A 17919-nucleotide genomic window follows, 5' to 3' on the forward strand; every position below is an offset into this window, starting at 1 on the left:
GGAACACAAGGAAACCCTTCAGCGGTGCGTGGTAGTCTGCTGGTACTGACACGGAGGTGTCTCCGCCACATCCTCAATTTTTAGAGTCTCACGCACCGCAGAAACAAGAGCTCCAACAAATTCTTGCCAGCAACTGACTGCAGCAGAGTCATCCTCACTATCCATAAGGGTTAAAACCCGCAGCCTCTGACATAACAGAACCAGAAAAAAACAGCGATTCTGTGTCATCCCCAGAAGCAGGCTTCAGGGAGGGGGCGCTTTTTTACCCCCCATCCGGGCACCAGCTGCTTCAAACCTGGCAAGAAACCCAGGACAGCCAACATAACAGATGTGGCAGGGGAAGGGGCATTAAGGGTTAACTCAGGCATAGCTTGAGTTCCATAGTGTCAGCGCTGAGTCACCCACCCTGCAAGGCAGGACAAAAAAAAAAAACACTGGTCACCTCCTTGCTGCTATTGCAGAGCATGGGGGCCCCTGGTATTCACCACCCCACCCAGCTGCAGAGGGAGCTGAAAAACCTGAGGTGTGCTCTGATGTGCTGGCTGTGATGTGTCTTCACCTCATGGAAGATTCACAGTGTTTCACAGCACTAAAACTGTAACAGCACTAAAACTGGTAGAAGAGACCAGAGGCTGTGCTGAGTCATCTCAGGGAAGAATCACAGCGTTACCAAGGAGATTTCCAAGATGGCCACCATCTGAGGTAAAAATTACCTCATAGAACACAGCAGCACTGGCTGTGCTTTGTCTGTCACCTCAGGAAAGAATCACAGCGTTACCAAGGAGATTTCCAAGATGGCCGCTGTCTGAGGTAAAAATCAACTCATAGAACACAGCAGCACACAGCAGCACCCCCCAGAGTAACATACACAGTCCCCCAACAATACACGGGCCCCGGTGGTAATAAAGAAAACCCAGGAGGCCCCCCTTCACAGCCACTACCCAGTCAGGGGAAGAAGGGAGAGGAAGGGGAGAGAGGAAAGCAGGGCGGACCCTCAGTCGACCTCCCCAGGGAAAACACCAGCCAGAGTAAGGGGCCACTACTTACCCGTCCTGCGACTACCCGGCTGGAGGTATCCCAGACAGAACCAACGTCCGTAAACGGCATGGCTGTCGGCCAGACACACTGTGACAAAGCCATAGAGACCGGTCATATGTGTGCCCTAGAACCGAAGTTCCCTGGCCGCCCCTGGAGCAATGGGGCCTGTCGTGGACGTCCCAAAGCTGAGCTGAGGGCCGGCACACGCTCGAAGGCCAAACATGGGGGGACTACAAGGGTCGAGGACCCAGCCTGTCACCCAGTCGGCTGTTGATAGAAGAATCGCAGGATTCAAAATGCAGGAACAAAATAATAAAAAAGCGAGAAAAATCGCCAGAAAAAAACTCCAGAGTCCAGGAACTCCAGAGAGAGCCTTGACCTCCTGTCGTTAGGCAGATAACAAACTGAGGCTGCTAAAGCAGGGTGTGGGTTATGCCTGGGGGAGCCATGCCCCCTGGGAGGAGCGGCATGAAGGAAAGTTTTTAACACCTTAAGTGCTGTAGAATTCTGCCTAAATCTCCTGGTAGGAAGAAGCATAACCCTAAGGTCAATGAAGGCTGTGTCCGTCAATGAACGAAAGAGAAATGATAAAGTCCGACAGCAGTGCAATATAATTTCAAATCATTAAACCACATGTTCATATAAGACAATCAATAAACAATGTATGCACTTGTTTAGCTATCTTTTTTTCTGCACAGCTTTAGTCACAATATATCTGAATAATGAAGTATGTCCCATGACAAACAGGCAGTTGGATCCAGTAGAAATCTTTTGTACAGAGGTGCCCTGTCCTCTTCCTGATGCTGAAAGTATGGTGCTGCAATGGTTATTGACTTCGGGCTCCAGGGATATACGAGGGACCGGCCATGTGATACATTTGCCTATATGTCTCAGTTTAATTCTCCCTGCTTGCCATTGTGATTACCATCCGGTTATTGAAGTGCTAATGTCCCCTCACTATTTCTAAAGGTTAATTGATCTATTGTGTGGGCGATCTCAGGAATATTCCTCATAGTGGAATATTGGGGTGATGTTCTTATGGAAGAAGGGAATCTTTGACGGGGATATCATACCAATACCGTCACAGGCCATATCCTCCTTTCTTCTCCATTGGGTGAAGTTTTTTTATGTTTACACTGCCTGTAACAGGATTTCTGTATTAGGAGATTCTGGGGAATTACAGGATTCTCTCCCACATTCACAGATTATGTTACACGCAGTGAAAGCAATGAAAGAGCCATCATGCTGGAAGCACAGAGACAGGAAGAGGACTGGGCACCTTGCAGTAAGGATTTCTCCAGGATACAGATGCCTGCACAAAGTGGGGGACACTGGCAATACTGGCCAGTAATGTGACTAAAGCTGTACAGAAAAAAAATAGCTAAGCTTCAGCTTTAATACACAGTCACAGACACCACATTTTCTCGGCACAAAGACCCTTTAAGGTTGATTGCTATTAAGTACACAGTTACGTAGTAGGCGAGGTTGAAAAAAGAAACAAGTCCATCAAGTCCAACCTATGTGTGTGATTATATGTCAGTATTACCTTGTATATCCCTGTATGTTGTGGTCGTTCGGGTACTTATCTAATAGTTTTTCGAAATAACTGTTTACTAAGAAAAGTCAATCCTGACTGAGCTTATATAATAAGGTGAAGCCGTGTTCACTTCAATTGACCAAGCAAATATTGTTTTTGTTACTCCCTTTGTAGATGATTGGGTATTTATTAAAGGTTTACCTCCTTTGCTGCCAATCACTTTGCCAAAAGAACCTACGCGTTTCTAAGTGAACAGCCTCTAATCTTTTAGTAAATCACCCCCTCTATCCCTTGTCTTCTCTTCCTAGCACTGCTGCAAGATGAACAGCCTGCAAAATTGAGAGCCTCAAGACCTGTACACACGCTCAGTTTATACAGCGGTAAAAGGTCAGTCGTGAAAACCGAGGGGAAAGCCGAGAACCTGGCAGGAAAACTGCCACGGAGCTTTGGCCGGGAATCCTGGCTGTGTGTATGCACCATGGGCACTGCCTCGAAATGTGTTTCCCATAGAGTATTAGTAAATCTGGCGGCAAAAAAGCCGCCGGGAAAATAGAGAGCAGGTTCTCTATTTTCCCATCGGGATTCCCGTATGTTTGAAAAAGACCAACTCATGTAAGGAAACACGTGGTTGCCATCATCCCCTGTACATTAAAAAACTAGATCCTCGGATTACCCGCCTCTACCTGTCACCAGTTGATTTGGTGACGTGGATTTGATAATGGCTAGTATCATTGCTATATCTCAAATTGAATCAGTAACCATGGTTTTAACATGTTGCACTTCATGATATTGTTCTATTTATATATAATTATATTATGTAATAAATATTTTTTCTATGATTTTTTGAGTATATTTTGTTGCCCTTAAAATCCCGCCTTCAGAGGTTATTTCTATTTTTTAGGGATTCCTGTATGTTTTCCTGACAGGAAAACTGCTAGGAGGCATACACACTTCCAGTTTTCCTGGCCAAAAGCTCTCTTGGCAGTTTTCCTGAAAGGAAAACCAGTCGTGTGTACTGGGCTAAAGAAGTTCACAATGTGAACTGCTTTATTGAAGAGGTTTCTAATAGCTGACTTGGAGCAAATGATTGAAATTCAACTACGGTATAATGTCATTGTCCAGTTCATTAGTAACCTCAGTGGTTGTGTATGTCAGATCTTCGCTCCCTGCTATCTACAGGGATAATCAGGCCCCATTTTTTGCTCACATTAATGCCTTTCATAAGATCACAGGCTGAACCTATCTGATAGCAATAAGCAAACAAAATTCAAATACAGTGAAACCAAGTGGATTTTTTTTATACCAATTGGTCTCTTAATGCTGATGTAGCCCCGTTCAAAGCCCAGATGATCAGTTGTTGTGCTGCTTGTAAAAAGCATCTATAAGACTGTTAGAGAATTCAGAAACACATCTCCAGCCAGGAAAACTCATTTATTTCAAATGCTTTTCAAGGTCTGAATTGTATTGTGCTGTTTAATTTGTAAAAAAACACAGACTAGAATGAAAGGAAGGAATACAGAACAACTTACTCTGCACGATGCGGCTCTAGAATAACTTGCTTCTTTTCATTTTTCTCTCGTGGATCTTTTAATACAAAATCAACTAAAAAATAAAATGTTTGAAAGAATTGAAACACGGTGGCCATAAAATGGGGAATGCCATATAAATTACGGTACTTACAATAATATAAAGCATACTCTAGTGACATGAATATTTTAGAAGGAAACCTGTGTTGAGAAAAAATATTAGGCCAACCACTGCTCACTTCCTTTTGAAAATGCAGTTTGCTTGGCTGTCATTCCAATCTCGCTAGTTTAAACACTTTCCAATTAATTGGACCAGAAACAGTACACATATCAGAAGTTCTGACTTCCTGCTGACTATACTTGCAGTGCACCAAAATATGTATTAATTATGTTGCACTGATAAACTAGTACAGTAAAGCAGATTTGAAACAGGATTTATTACAGTAATGCAACATAATCTATGAATCTCCTCCTCTGCTACTCTAAAAAAGCACTTTAATAATAACAAAAATGCCCCGACAACATCTAAAGCCTCGTACACACGACCGAGGAACTCGACGGGCGAAACACATCGTTTTCCTCGTCGAGTTCCTTGTTAGGCTGTCGAGGAACTCGACAAGGCAAGTTTCTCCATTCCCGTCGAGGAAAAAGAAGACATGCTCTCTTTTTGGCTCGACGGGATCCTCGACAGTTTCCTCGTCGAAAAATGTACACACGACCGGTTTCCTCGGCAAAAAAAAAAAATCCCAGCAAGTTTCTTGCTGGTTTTTGCCGAGGAACTCGGTCGTGTGTACGAGGCCTTAGGCTGGTTAAAGATCATGTAATTTTCCATTGGTTGAAGCAAAGAAAGGTGATATATTCCCCCATTAGCACAATCAGTGTTGATGGGGGAATTCCCCCCGCTGCGCTATTGTATTTTGACAGTGGGAACAGTCAGGGCCACGAATTGAGATGGGGGGCTTGGGGAGCTGACGGAAAAAAAAATGTAGATTAAAATTTTTAAAAAAAAAATAAAAAAAAGGGGGGGGGGAGAGGTGCCGGCCAAGCCCCTGGGGACCATCAGGCCACTTACAGGTGTACTGCCTGTACCCTCCTGATGGCGGCCCTGGGAGCAGTTTCCTCACCGTCAGATTACAATTATCACTGCTGGTTGGTAGCTATAGCATGACAGGCTGGTTGTACTGAAGTTGATCGATAGATCAATTTCGTATAACCAGACAGTCGATAAATAACTTTTTCTTGCTGAACTGCCAAATTTCGATCCATCTATGGTTGCTTTAGTAGTTTTTTTTCTGTGTGGAGTAGAAATCTGTTGAATGTGTCTCAAATCCAGTGGTAATTCTGTTGGAGGCATGCAGCAAAACTGTCTTGGCTTGCTAGCCAGGATTGTCCATGAAGGGGTTATAAGTATACATAAAAACTGTAGCACAGACTTTTCGGACAGGCAGTCTGATTTGCATCTTCTTTTGTCAGTAAAAGTATGTAGGCATAAATGCACAAGTGCTTTTACCACTACTATTCCTTTACATTGGCTTTTGAAATTTACAAATGGAGCAATTTAGAAATTGAATAAATGGTTTAGCATTGGGAAACACTTTTTGATAAATAAGTAGTGCATTTTATATACAACTATATAAATTAGATCAAAATGAGGAATTGAAAAAGTTTAAGGTACACAAACCATAGGATGGATTATAGGTGTCCTGGGGTACTGCAGTGCCACGTCCTAAAGTGTAGTAGGAGAGTTTATTGTTTGAGGAAGAAATGGACTTTCTAGGCACCAATAGTTGACACAGAATACATTTTTATTGATGCAATCCCAAAAAGATGGGTGATTGAATCAACATTACAGTACATAATAATAAAAATACATTAAAAAAGACATGAATTATCGCAGAATAATTTTGTAATAATAAAACAACTCAAATAGAGATTATTAAAACCAATAGAGGTCCACTAGAGACATCAACGTTGGTTGATGGCTAACGTAAATATTGGTAGACGTTTTTTTGCACTTCTATTGCTACGGTGCTCTATTGCACACATGATACGATATATGGCTATCTACAAATGTTTAGCGTTACACTAAATTGTAAACCAATAATAGTCTATTTTTTCCTTTTTAGAAAATCTATAGCTCCTGAAGAAAAATTCAACTGCGAAACATGTAGATCTCATGCAAAAAAACGTCTACCAATATTTACGTTAGCCATCAACCAACGTTGATGTCTCTAGTGGACCTCTATTGGTTTTAATAATCTCTATTTGAGTTGTTTTATTATTACAAAATTATTCTGCGATAATTCATGTCTTTTTTAATGTATTTTTATTATTATGTACTGTAATGTTGATTCAATCACACATCTTTTTGGGATTGCATCAATAAAAAATTATTCTGTGTCAACTATTGGTGCCTAGAAAGTCAATTTCTTCCTCAAACAATAAACTCTCCTAGATCAAAATGAGGGACAAATGAACAGGAAGGAGGGACAGAGGGACTTTATTTCCAAATCTAGGACAGACCCTCAAAATCAAGGACAGACGGAAGCTATCTGCATGTTCCTCACTAATCATTAAAAACCCCAAGGCTGCCTTAAAATCGAATCTCTACTGTTCATTCTCAGTGGGTTAAATATGATACTGTCTTAGATTCAAACATGGCAGATTTCAATGTCATCCTCTACTGCTCTGTTTATTCTCTCTTATTTCAGCAATAAGCCTTACTTTCATTCTGATGATACTTTTTATTAATTTTATACATTGTGTTAATCAAAGGGTTAACTGAAGCCTGTGAGGAGCTCACTTAGTATACATTGCTGTTCTGAGTCAAGGCAACAATCTACTTACCCTGCCAACAGTGTAGATTTAGCTCTATTTGATTTACAATGAATGGAACAAGACATATGGCAGCAAACAATGAGAACAAATGATATCTAATCATATGTAAAGAGACACACAAGAAGACAGTCCAGAAAACTTCAAAGAAATCATGAAAAATGGATACTTACCCTGCGCCTGTCATCAGTGACTTCTATTTATTACAAGCAGTTGCTGAACACCTATCACTAATCCAGACTAGGAAAAAGAGCTACTTTACAATTATTAGAAAAGGTGCAGCGCTTTGTATTCATTCATAAATGTGAAATTCAAAAAAATATAATAACCACCTTTGTGTTTAAAAAATAACCACATTTCATACCCTGTGCAGATAAATACATATTTCTCCTTAACCATAATTAAAGTGTGCTTTACAATATGCAAATGGGGAACAAAATAAGGAGCACTATTAGTACATTTTAGATAGCACGCCAGTAAGGGAGTAGCACCTGTCCCCTGTATGGGGCCTGAGTACACAAGGGGCCCAGGCAGCATGGGGAATCAGATGTGATCAGGACAGGGAGGAGCTACAGCAGCTGAAAGCCGGTTTCTCCCCCTCTTCCTGACGCAGTTTTCAGCTGCTTGAGGGAGAGACACACAGGACATCGTTCCTGTAGTTGCTTACCCTCCCAACCCCCTCCCTGTCCTGCCCACATCTGATTCCCTCTGCAAACTGCTGTGTGTGTAGTCACCCCCCTGCAGCGCTACCAGCTTTCCTCTCCTGTCAGCTGCTGTAGGCACACCGGGGGATGTTCAGGATTAAGAGAGGGAAAGGAGCTGATGAATGTGTAATTTACCTGCCCATTCATAATGGAAGCATAGTAAGCTGTGTTTAGTATGCTTCAGTTTATGAATGAACAGGATCATCTGCCTCTAAATAAGTATTCAGTTCTGTAGCTTGCTGTGAGTGATGCATGTAACTGAAGGAATGCACAGAAATACAAGGGAGTGATAGAGGATGGCACCAATCCCTGAAGACATCCAATAGATGAAACATGTTGGGCAAAGCTATATCCTTGAGGTCACTCACAGTGTTTGGAGTGAACGGCCATCTTGGATAGGGCCAGTGGCAATAATTATACATACAAGGCACATGAATGTTTATTATCAGCACACATTTAGTAAAAGCACATTTTGAGTATGTTTTAAGGAGAAATATGTATTTATTTATTAGCACATGGTATGAAATGTGGTAATTTTTTAACACAATAGGGGGTTATTTACTTTAATCATTTTCATATTTATTATTGAAATAGAGTACAGAGCACTGCACTTTTTCCAATAATTGTAAGGGAGGGGAATAACCCCTGCCAGGTTTTACTGTGTACTATTGCGGACACAATACTGTATGTACTGTCCCATAGCCAAAACAGGAAGTGAGAGGAAATCCATCAGGGTAACCAGAACTAGTGTCCCTGTTGAAATATGTCCCCTCTATTCCTGTTCTGTTGACAACTCCATATTTTGGATTGTTTTATTTTTTATTTTTACTTCAGCAACAAAAACCAGACAGGTATTCTAATCCATCTTCGCTCTATCCAAAACTGAAAAAAAAAAAAATGGTTTTGCATTTTGTTTAGTTTAGTTCTATTTTATTTATTGGCAAAGGTACTTAAGGTTCTTAGGAAAATAAAAGCTAGATTGAGTTTCTGATCAAATCAGCAGGAGCTTTAGCTAAGTAAGCTCTGTCGTTAAAAAAAAAAGCCAATCTAGGTGATTAGAGTAATGAATAGAGCAAAAAAGGCACGTGGTCCATCTACTCTGAATTTGGATCTCCAGACCCCCCCTTCAAAGTCTGTCCTGATTAAATGGTGTTTCATGCTGTCCGTGCCAAAAATGTGCATTCCACTGTGGCATACAAGTGCAGATGCTGGCATGATGATGTAAATCATGACATCGCTGCCCAGTGCATGGGCCTAAAAAGCATGCCCACACATGTACCCACACATGCACAGTGAGGCCAGCAGGGCTTTTTTTCCAGGGGGAACTTGGGGGAACTCAGTTCCACCACCTCTGGCTCAGACCCTTTGTTGCCTGATCACCACAATCACTTGTAAACACAGAAGTCTGGTTTCTGTGTTTACAAGTGACATCTCTGCACTCTGTGTGTAACCCCCCCTGAACTCTGTACTCTGTATGTAATGCAATCCTGGTATTTAATGTCCCTTTGAGACCCTTCTACTGTATGTGAAATCTGAACGGGGTCATGGTTGAGTTCCTGCACCTATTTTCTGAGAAAAAAGGCTCTGGAGGCCAGAGACACCAGATAGGACTCACTGCTTGAAACTTCAGCACATACAACTACCATCGAAAGTGTTGGGTGGAGCATATATGGGCTGATGCAGGATCACAGACCAGTCATTCAAGAAGAACCCATAGACAACAACACAGAGCAGGCCGGTGGCCTGTGATGTCTACACCAATCAGTTTAAGCTCCAATCAGTACTTCTGATGATGGTAATTGTGTGGGTAGAAGTTTCATGCAGCAGGTCCTGTTTGGTATTCCTAGCCTTGCTGCTTATGTGTGAGGACCGGTTTTTAAGACACGTACTGTGCTTTGACATCATCACAATGTAGTCCATTCATCATTCAGGGCAGACTTTGCAGTAAGATTAAAGCAGGTGTGCGAAGGCATATCCAACTCTACTCCCCCACCCAAGTTATTATACTACCCAAGGGAAGAATATCTTGAATTCTGGAGTATTTTTGGTAGGGATTCATGATCCTTCGTGTTTGGTATGTGATACTTGTTCATTTTGGCATTTCTCCCATATTCACTCCCAAAATGCCCACCACTCTTGTCTTGAGGAAACCTTTTTCAGCAGTGAATAGTGTCGCTATCTGGTAACTTTAGCACATCCAGTTTACGGAATTATGAGCTGTTCTAATGGAATTACAACATGTTAATAACTTTGTTGTTCTAATATTCTAAAATTGGATCTATTATGTCAGTTTTTTTAGACTGTTGTATTTCTAAGGGCTCTAAATGTTGTATTTAGTGATTTATTTATATTGTTGTATATATTTATTTTAGATGGATAATCAGACCACTGTATGACAACTTGGGATAGCTACAATTTTAGTGTCAATATAAGTCCACCAATACTGATTTGTATCTTCAGTGTATGTGAGATATCATAATGGTCAAATACTATTGCAGCATGTATTGTGAGTAGCAAAGTACTTGTTTTTTATGAACTAACAATGTATTTGTTAGATATAGTTACATAGTTAAATAGTTGGTAAAGTTGAATAAAGACACCAGTCCATCCAGTTCAACATGAGTGTGTGTTTGTCACTGCCATTTTCAGTATCCCTGTGAACTGCATTTGCTGAGAAACACATCTAAAGCCCCATACACACAACCGGTTTTCCTGCCAGGAAAACTGCCAAGAGAGCTGTTGGCCAGGAAAACCGGACGTGTGTATGCTTCCTCGCAGATTTCCCGATTGGAAAACAGCCGTGAATCCCGGCGGGAAAAGAAAACCTGCTCTCTATTTTCCAGGCGGGAAAAGAGAGAACCTGCTCTCTATTTCCCGGCATTTTTTTTTCGTCAGATTTACTAATACTTTCATATGGGAAACACTGTGAGGCAGTGCCGATGGAGCATACACACGGCCAGGATTCCCAGCCAAAGCTCTCATGGCAGTTTTCCTGCCGGGTTCTCGGCTTTCCTCAAGGTTTTCCTGGCAGACTTTTTACCACCGGGAAAACCGAGCATGTGTACAGGGCTTAAGAGTTTTTTTTAAATGTATCTATACTCCCCACGGACACCGCCAAACTGTGGAAAAGGTTTCCACATCCTTACCACTCTAACAATAAAGAACCCCTTACGCAGTGTCATCCAACTTCATTGTGTTGTCGCATGTCATCTTTAGAGACCTTAAGATAAATAGGTTTGCCCCAATGCACTATTTAAAGATATTTATATTTTGATCATATTGATCATATCCCCTCTTTGGCATCTCTTCTCCAGGTACAATAAGTTAAACATTTTTAGTGAATGGCTTTTATCTGGAGAAATATTAAAACTGTCTTTTTTTTACTTTTATTTTTTGTGTCTATCTTGTGTCTAATCTAATTTTTGTAACACGCATCCTACAGAAAGTATTAAAGTCTTTGTATCAACATAACAGACAAGCAACTATCAAGATGCAAGTTCAGCAATGGCAGGCTACACTATTTTTTCAGTGCAGGTTTCCTTTTTTTTACCTTTCAGTACTGTAAATAGACAAATGTTATTTAATAAATGTTAAATATGTGAAAGTAGAAGTGTCATTGCAAAATTACAAAAAAACAACTTACCAATGGCCTTCTTAACACTAAGTAGATAATCTTCTTTCATTTCATCTGAAAGCACGTCAATGCTGTCCGTATAAACCTTTAAAGGTTTTGGAACTAGGTTCAGCACATGTTCAAGCCAAGATTCTTCCATGGGTGCTACATGCTCTGTGTCAATGCCATGGCTGATATAGTAATTGTACCTCTAAAAATTCAAAAGACACAAATCTAGTAAGAATAGGTTCCAAGGCCCAGGGTTACCGTAGTAAGTCACAAAGCCCAATGATTCCCTAGAAAGTCTCAAGGCTGCCCTAATAAATACACAGGCCTGACATTTCCTTAACATATACCAAGGCCCAGAGGTTGCAATTAGAGGTATCAAGGCCTCGGATTGCTCTATTAGATTCCAATACCCAGAGGTCACCCTAATAATGTCCAAAGTCTAGAGACTGCTCTGAAAAGCCAATTCCCACAGAAGCCAATCAAAGTCTACATACAGTATATTTAGCAAAATATGCGAGAATAAAAGGAAGAATGTGACTGGTTACTGTAAGCAGCTTAAAAACACAAACTGTATAATTTCTGACAATTATAATAATCCCAACAAAAAAAAAATTCACCTATATACATGTGCTTTAAATATTAGAGTGGGCTTTAAATAATAGAGTGGGCAAGGGTTAGAAGTTTTATATGATGGCCACCGGGACAGAAAGTGCTGGAAAATCCAAGATTTTGCAGTTACCACCAAAACCATATTAGAGAGGAACTTTTCCAATACGGACACCTATTTCGATGAAAATTGTATAAGAGGGAAATTACTATCTCTTTTTAGAAATTTTCTTTCACTTTTTATTGTTTCTCTTAGAACATAAAGTGAAGCAAAATCTCCACAGGTCACTGACAGCAAAAAAAAAAAGCCAACAAGGGTTTTAAAAGAGAAGTATGGCCAAAGCATTTTTTGGCCATACTTGTGTCATAGAAGTGCACTTACTTTTGCACTCCTGTGACTCAAGCCCACTGTCAGCTGATATCACAGAGTTACTTCAGACTCTGGAAGGATTCCGACAATAATGCTCAGCCTCTCAGCACATCTCTGAGAGCCTAAAGGCCCGTACACACGGTCTGACTTTTTGCCAACAAACTTCAAAATGAGCAAGTTTGCAAAGAAATCCGACCGTGTGTACGCTCCATCGGACAAACTTTTTCGGTTTTCATCGGACAAAAGTTCGCTCTGCAAACGGACAAACTTTTCGGGAACAAAAGTCCGATGGTGCCTAGTCCGACCATGTGTACAGCAAGCCCAGAACCAATCAAATTAAAATCAACCAACAATAGCAGAAGTTGACCAAAGTGTGACGGTAAAGAGCAGAAAAACCACGTGATGTTGGGAAAGTTTTAGGAAAGTTTGTAGAAAAGTCCGAGCGTGTGTATGCTATGGGTGTGCCCGGCCAACTCCCTTCGGACAAAAATCCAAGGAAAAGTTTGTTTGAAGTCCGATCGTGTGTACGAGGCTTTAGAGCTGGCGGAGGACAGCTGCAGCATTGCATAGAGGTGAGTATGTATGTGTTTTTTTATTCCCACACTTCTACTGGGCCAGGAGAACTGGGATGAGTTGGCAACTTTATGATACATTGCAGGCAGGCAGTTTTCAGAGCTTGTGAGCAGCTCCTAGATTGACCGAAAATTAAATAATACTTAATAACCCTTTCATCAATGGCAGTAGCAGAACGGTACGCATTTGCCGACAATTCGTTTTAAAGTTCTGGACCTCAGTCTGTCTATCCTTGGTGGAGTGATAGGGAAGAGATGCCTGTCTGACTGAACTTTACAGTTTGCTTACCCGCCCCCATCTCCTCCCGGCAAAGAATGTGGGTTGGGGGCTGGTAAGCAAACTCTGTAAAGTGCCGATCTGATATCCAGTGGTGTACCCGAGCCACGATCCCATACCCCTTTAGTAGCGGAATCTCTCCCACTAGCTGCCTTTAGAAAGGGTTAGAAATAGCTAAGTATATAGCTATATAGCTAGAAATAGCTAGTATATGTGAAATTAATAAAAATAATTGATAAATACATGAAGCTCATAAAGCTCATAAATAAAACTCATGAATAAAATGTGGTTATGCATGTAAACGTATATGTGTGTCCATACACTTGTGTGTTATATCAATTTAGATGTGTGAAAGAATATGTAATAAATATTCATGAATAAATAAATAACTGGATGAATGAATAAATAAAGTGGTTAAATAAATTTATAAGTGGATGATTGAGATAATTTAGTGTAACCATATCTATTCATTTATCCAATATAAGTGAATAAATGGCGTGCATTTTTAGCACATCTAAGTGTGAAAATACTAGTAAATATGTATAAGGGAGATATCTATATAAAATGACCGCTCTCTACATGTATGTAAATACGATGTATATATTGGTTAGAAATTAAACCGATATATCGTAATGATAATGGGCCCCAGTCATATTGGTATACAGAAATTTGAATATATGTCAAAATTAGCATAAACAAAAGTACTGATATTCATAGCTATGTCCGTTAATTAACATACTGCTAGGCATCATCCAATCACATGTGTCTGTGTTAAAGAGACCTGTGATTAAGCATGTGTTCATTGACAGTGGTGGTATAAACCCACTGCCGTATGTGTGTGTGTGGGAGCATGTGTTCGAAATGTAAATATAAACATATATACTGTATATTGTGTATTGTTGAAACCACACGACTTAATAAGAAACCCCCGCTATATTTTTTCCCAGTAATGGTCTACATGAACATGCAGCCACCATATCTCAGGATTGGTAAGCTGCAATATTAGACATTTTTCAAACAAAAATTGAGTTTTACATTAAAATCTGAAAATGTTAATTTTGCAGATTGCCTGTCAAAACGTTAATAATTTTGTATTGTATTTAACACATGCTATGAATTTCTTTTAGTTATAAAAAAAATAATAAAATTTAATATTTTTATGAGCTTGCACCTTTTATTTCTGTAAATGTTTTACTATATAAAATATCGTTCTTTATTAGCAGAAGTTTTTGTTTGTCAGGGGTTAATCATGGCTGCATGTAGGGAGCTTGCTCAGTAGTCTTCAGCACCATTTATTCTGCTCTGCTCTATAGCTCCGCTATGTATTTTAAACTTAAAGGGGTTGTAAAGGAAAACATTTTTTTTTCATAATAAGCATCCTTTACCTGCAGACATTCCTCTTTTCACTTCCTCATTGTTTGTTTTTGCTCAGAAGTTGCTCTATTTCTTCTCTGTTCTGTTCACTTCCTGCTTGTCTGATTTTACTGACCACCGTGAAGGGAGGCTTTACTGCGGTGGTCAGTAACGTGCTCGCCCCCTCCTGGGAACTACATCTGTGCGGCAGGACGCTCTCTACGTGACTTCAAGGAGGTGTGAATTATTGGGAGTGCCGCAATTCATACTGGGAAATGTAGTTCTTACATGAACGAGCGCCGCAAATCAGGAAGTGAAAGAGAGAGCAGAAACTAGAACGCCGGAGGTAATATAAATGAAGGAATTTAATAGGTATTTACTATTTTTTAACATAATCATTACACTATTCTGTCTGTCTACCTTGCAGACATTAATTTTAGGCAAAAAAAATGTTTCCTTTACAACTCCTTTAAATATCCAGTTGAAAATGTACTTATTCTTGCCCTCTTTTACCATGTTATTAGTATATTTCCCCAGACACGGGTTCGGGAGCACCTCATGGTATGTCCAGAATTGTAGGTAATAGTATCTAAACTTAGTAACTCAGTACACTGCAGTATGACACATACACTTACCAAAAGGTCTTTATCTAAAGCTGATGTTCCCGCAGAAATAGTTTCATCTACCTGAAAATCGGAAAAAGAAGGGGCATCCTTTTTTCTAATAAAACAAAAAAATGAGAAACCAATTAGATTATTAAAAATGATTAAAGGGGGTATATTTGAATTCAATAGAATAAAAAATGAAACAGCACATGTTCATTGCTTAAACTGTAGGCACGAGGCAGTGGAGTCTATATTATTTATCCTACCCACCAAAAGTAACCTAATGTAGATTCCTAATGATAACTTAATGTAGTCTTAAACTGTTGATGTCAAAGTGGAATTAAAGGGGTGAGTGTCGGTCTTCAGGCTCCTTCATTGACCAGCGGGAGACAACATCACTCCTTTGCATGCACAGAAGCTAGTCATCCCGGTACTCAGAGACCAACCTGGCGCTGAGCTGCGCAACAAAGCACATCCTTCTATAGTGTGCACTTGTCTCAATCCAGAGCACCAAGTGTAACTTCTGTCTGCTTCCCTTTTCTATCTGCATGAGTCACTTTTGACAAGTTTTCCTCACACCAAGAGAAACAAGGTACCACAGGAGGGATATCCATCACGCAACCTATGATTGACTGTCTCAGGTCTTTTCCTGTGTGAAGGGGATTGTGTCCTATCCCTCCAATCAGATCTCAGAGCACTTTTTACTGAGATCTGTGGTTTGTAATTTCAGCTCTCCACCCCATGTTTTCTGGCAGCTCAGACAAGCTTTATACATTGTGGCCCAGATTCACAAAAGAGATACGACGGCGTATCTCCTGATACGCCGTCGTATCTCTGTTTTAGGGTCTTCTTAACTATGCGACTGATTCATAGAATCAGTTACGCATAGTTAGCCCTAAGATCCGACAGGTGTAATTGTTTTACACTGTCGGATCTTAGGATGCAATACCGCGGCTGCCGCTGGGGGGAATTTGCGTCGTAAACCAGCGTCGGGTATGCAAATTAGGAGTTACGGCGATCCACAACGGTTTTTCGCGTTCGCTACGTCGCTGCTAGTCTAGTTTCCCGTCGCAAAGTTAGTCGTCGTTTTAGGTGCCCTAACTTTACACAGCACACGTATGTGCTGTATAAAGTATGGCCGTCGTTCCCGCGTCGAAATTAAATATTTTTTCCTTCTTGCGTAAAACGTCCGGAAATACGGAAGTATGCTACGCACGTCGCCGTTCGACAAAATGACGTCACTTTGCGCAAAGCACGGCGGGAAATTCAAAAGGGAGCATGCGCAGTAGGTCCGGCGCGGGAGCGAGCCTAATTTAAATGGCACACGCCCCTTTGAATTACGCGGGCTTACGCCGGAGGCTGCCGGCGGAAGTTTTCTCGCAAGTGCTTTGTGAATCAGGCACTTGCGATGAAAACTTGCGGCGGTGTAACGTATCTACGATACGTTACGCCGCCGCGATTCTACGTGAATCTGGCCCTTTGGACCTTGAATTGATGTAGAGAAGCAAAGACTGCAGATAAACCGGTTCAACTTATGTAGGACGATTTTTTTTCATCTCTGTGTATCATCTGAAGCCAGGAGGCTATATGTAAGGGTTTACAACCACTTTAAGTATTTACCTGCAGTTTGGCTGAATCTTTGTCACAAGAGTGCAGAACTAAGTGCACTCCTGGAACCCACAGGAGAAGTATGGCCAAAAGGGCTTTGTTCATATTTCTCATTTAAATATTTTCATAAGTCTGAACCTAAAGGTGGGTATACATGGATCGAAATTCGGCCAATTCAGCAGGAACCGGATGAAATTCTGTGTGTGGCTCTCCCTATTTCACAGAAGTCTATCAGATCTCTAATTCGATCAGCGGTTGCAGCCAACAGGCACAACACTGCACTGCTGATCGGTGTATTATAACAATGGAGGAGTCCCCCCAGTGTCGGAATACAATCGCTTAGTGGAGAGGATTCCTCCATCCACCTCACTTATGCAGATGAGGGAATCGGTTTGTGTATACCCAGCTTTACACTGACAGGTCTTAGCTTAGCTGGCACCACCTAAAGAAACATTTTAGATACGGACATCACTCACTTGTCTCTCCAGCTGCAGCCACCATGTAAAGAGAAAATGCCAGTGTATTTATTTCATCTGAACATGACTGGGAAAATGACTGTGTGAGCATTTTCAGCTTCTTTAGTAAATCAACCTTATTGTGTCTATAATCTAAGGCTGGGGTAAGCAACATCGGCCCTCCAGCTGTGGTGAAACTACAAGTCCCATGAGACATTGCAAGACCCTAACAATCAAAGGCATGACTCCTAGAGGAAGAGGCATGATGGGATTTGTAGTTTCACCACAGCTGGAGTGCCAAGGTTGCCTATCCCTGATCTAGAGTGATCAAATTCTAGCATAAAAATGGAATAACAGGTAAATAGAAAAAGAAAATTATGAAACTTACATAATATCAACAAGGGATCTTCTGAAATCTTCTCTGAGTTTCTTTGGGTGGGAATAACTATTTTGTGTATTTTGTGAAAGTCTGGCTGACAGATTATCATGTTTTGTTTGTTCATACAGTGAGAAACTCGCATGCATGGGTTTGCTTCTCTTGTGATTTGGCATGGCAGATAATCCTACAAAAAAAAAAAATGCACAAAGACAAAAATGTAAAAAATGCATAGGCATTACACAGTTAAAGTACCGTATATACTCGAGTATAAGCCAAGTTTTTCAGCCCTTTTTTTAGGTCAGTGTACCTTGGGCGTCCATTTTTTAAAACTTGCCGCTTCCTCCTGGTCCCGTCCTGTTCTGTGATAGGTGTTTGACGCTGTGTTCAGTGTTCCGCCTATCACAGACTTTCTTTCATCCTCGAGCTCAGCTT

At 40.8% G+C, this 17919-nt stretch overlaps 1 protein-coding gene across 1 annotated transcript in view; it reads right to left on the minus strand.

The window, feature by feature from the left end:
• DNAH7 (dynein axonemal heavy chain 7) overlaps positions 1 to 17919 on the minus strand; it is a 438794-nt gene that overhangs the window by 405133 nt on the left and 15742 nt on the right. Inside the window, exons 4-7 of the mRNA XM_040357086.1 lie at positions 17497 to 17671; positions 15076 to 15160; positions 11284 to 11464; positions 4105 to 4177 (exon numbers count right to left, since the gene is read on the minus strand). Coding sequence (XP_040213020.1) covers positions 4105 to 4177; positions 11284 to 11464; positions 15076 to 15160; positions 17497 to 17671 — 514 coding nt within the window. The remainder of the gene's footprint in view (positions 1 to 4104; positions 4178 to 11283; positions 11465 to 15075; positions 15161 to 17496; positions 17672 to 17919) is intronic.

The sequence above is a fragment of the Rana temporaria genome, chromosome 6 (genome assembly GCF_905171775.1).
Source record: "Rana temporaria chromosome 6, aRanTem1.1, whole genome shotgun sequence".
In the NCBI taxonomy this organism is placed as follows: Eukaryota; Metazoa; Chordata; class Amphibia; order Anura; family Ranidae; genus Rana; species Rana temporaria.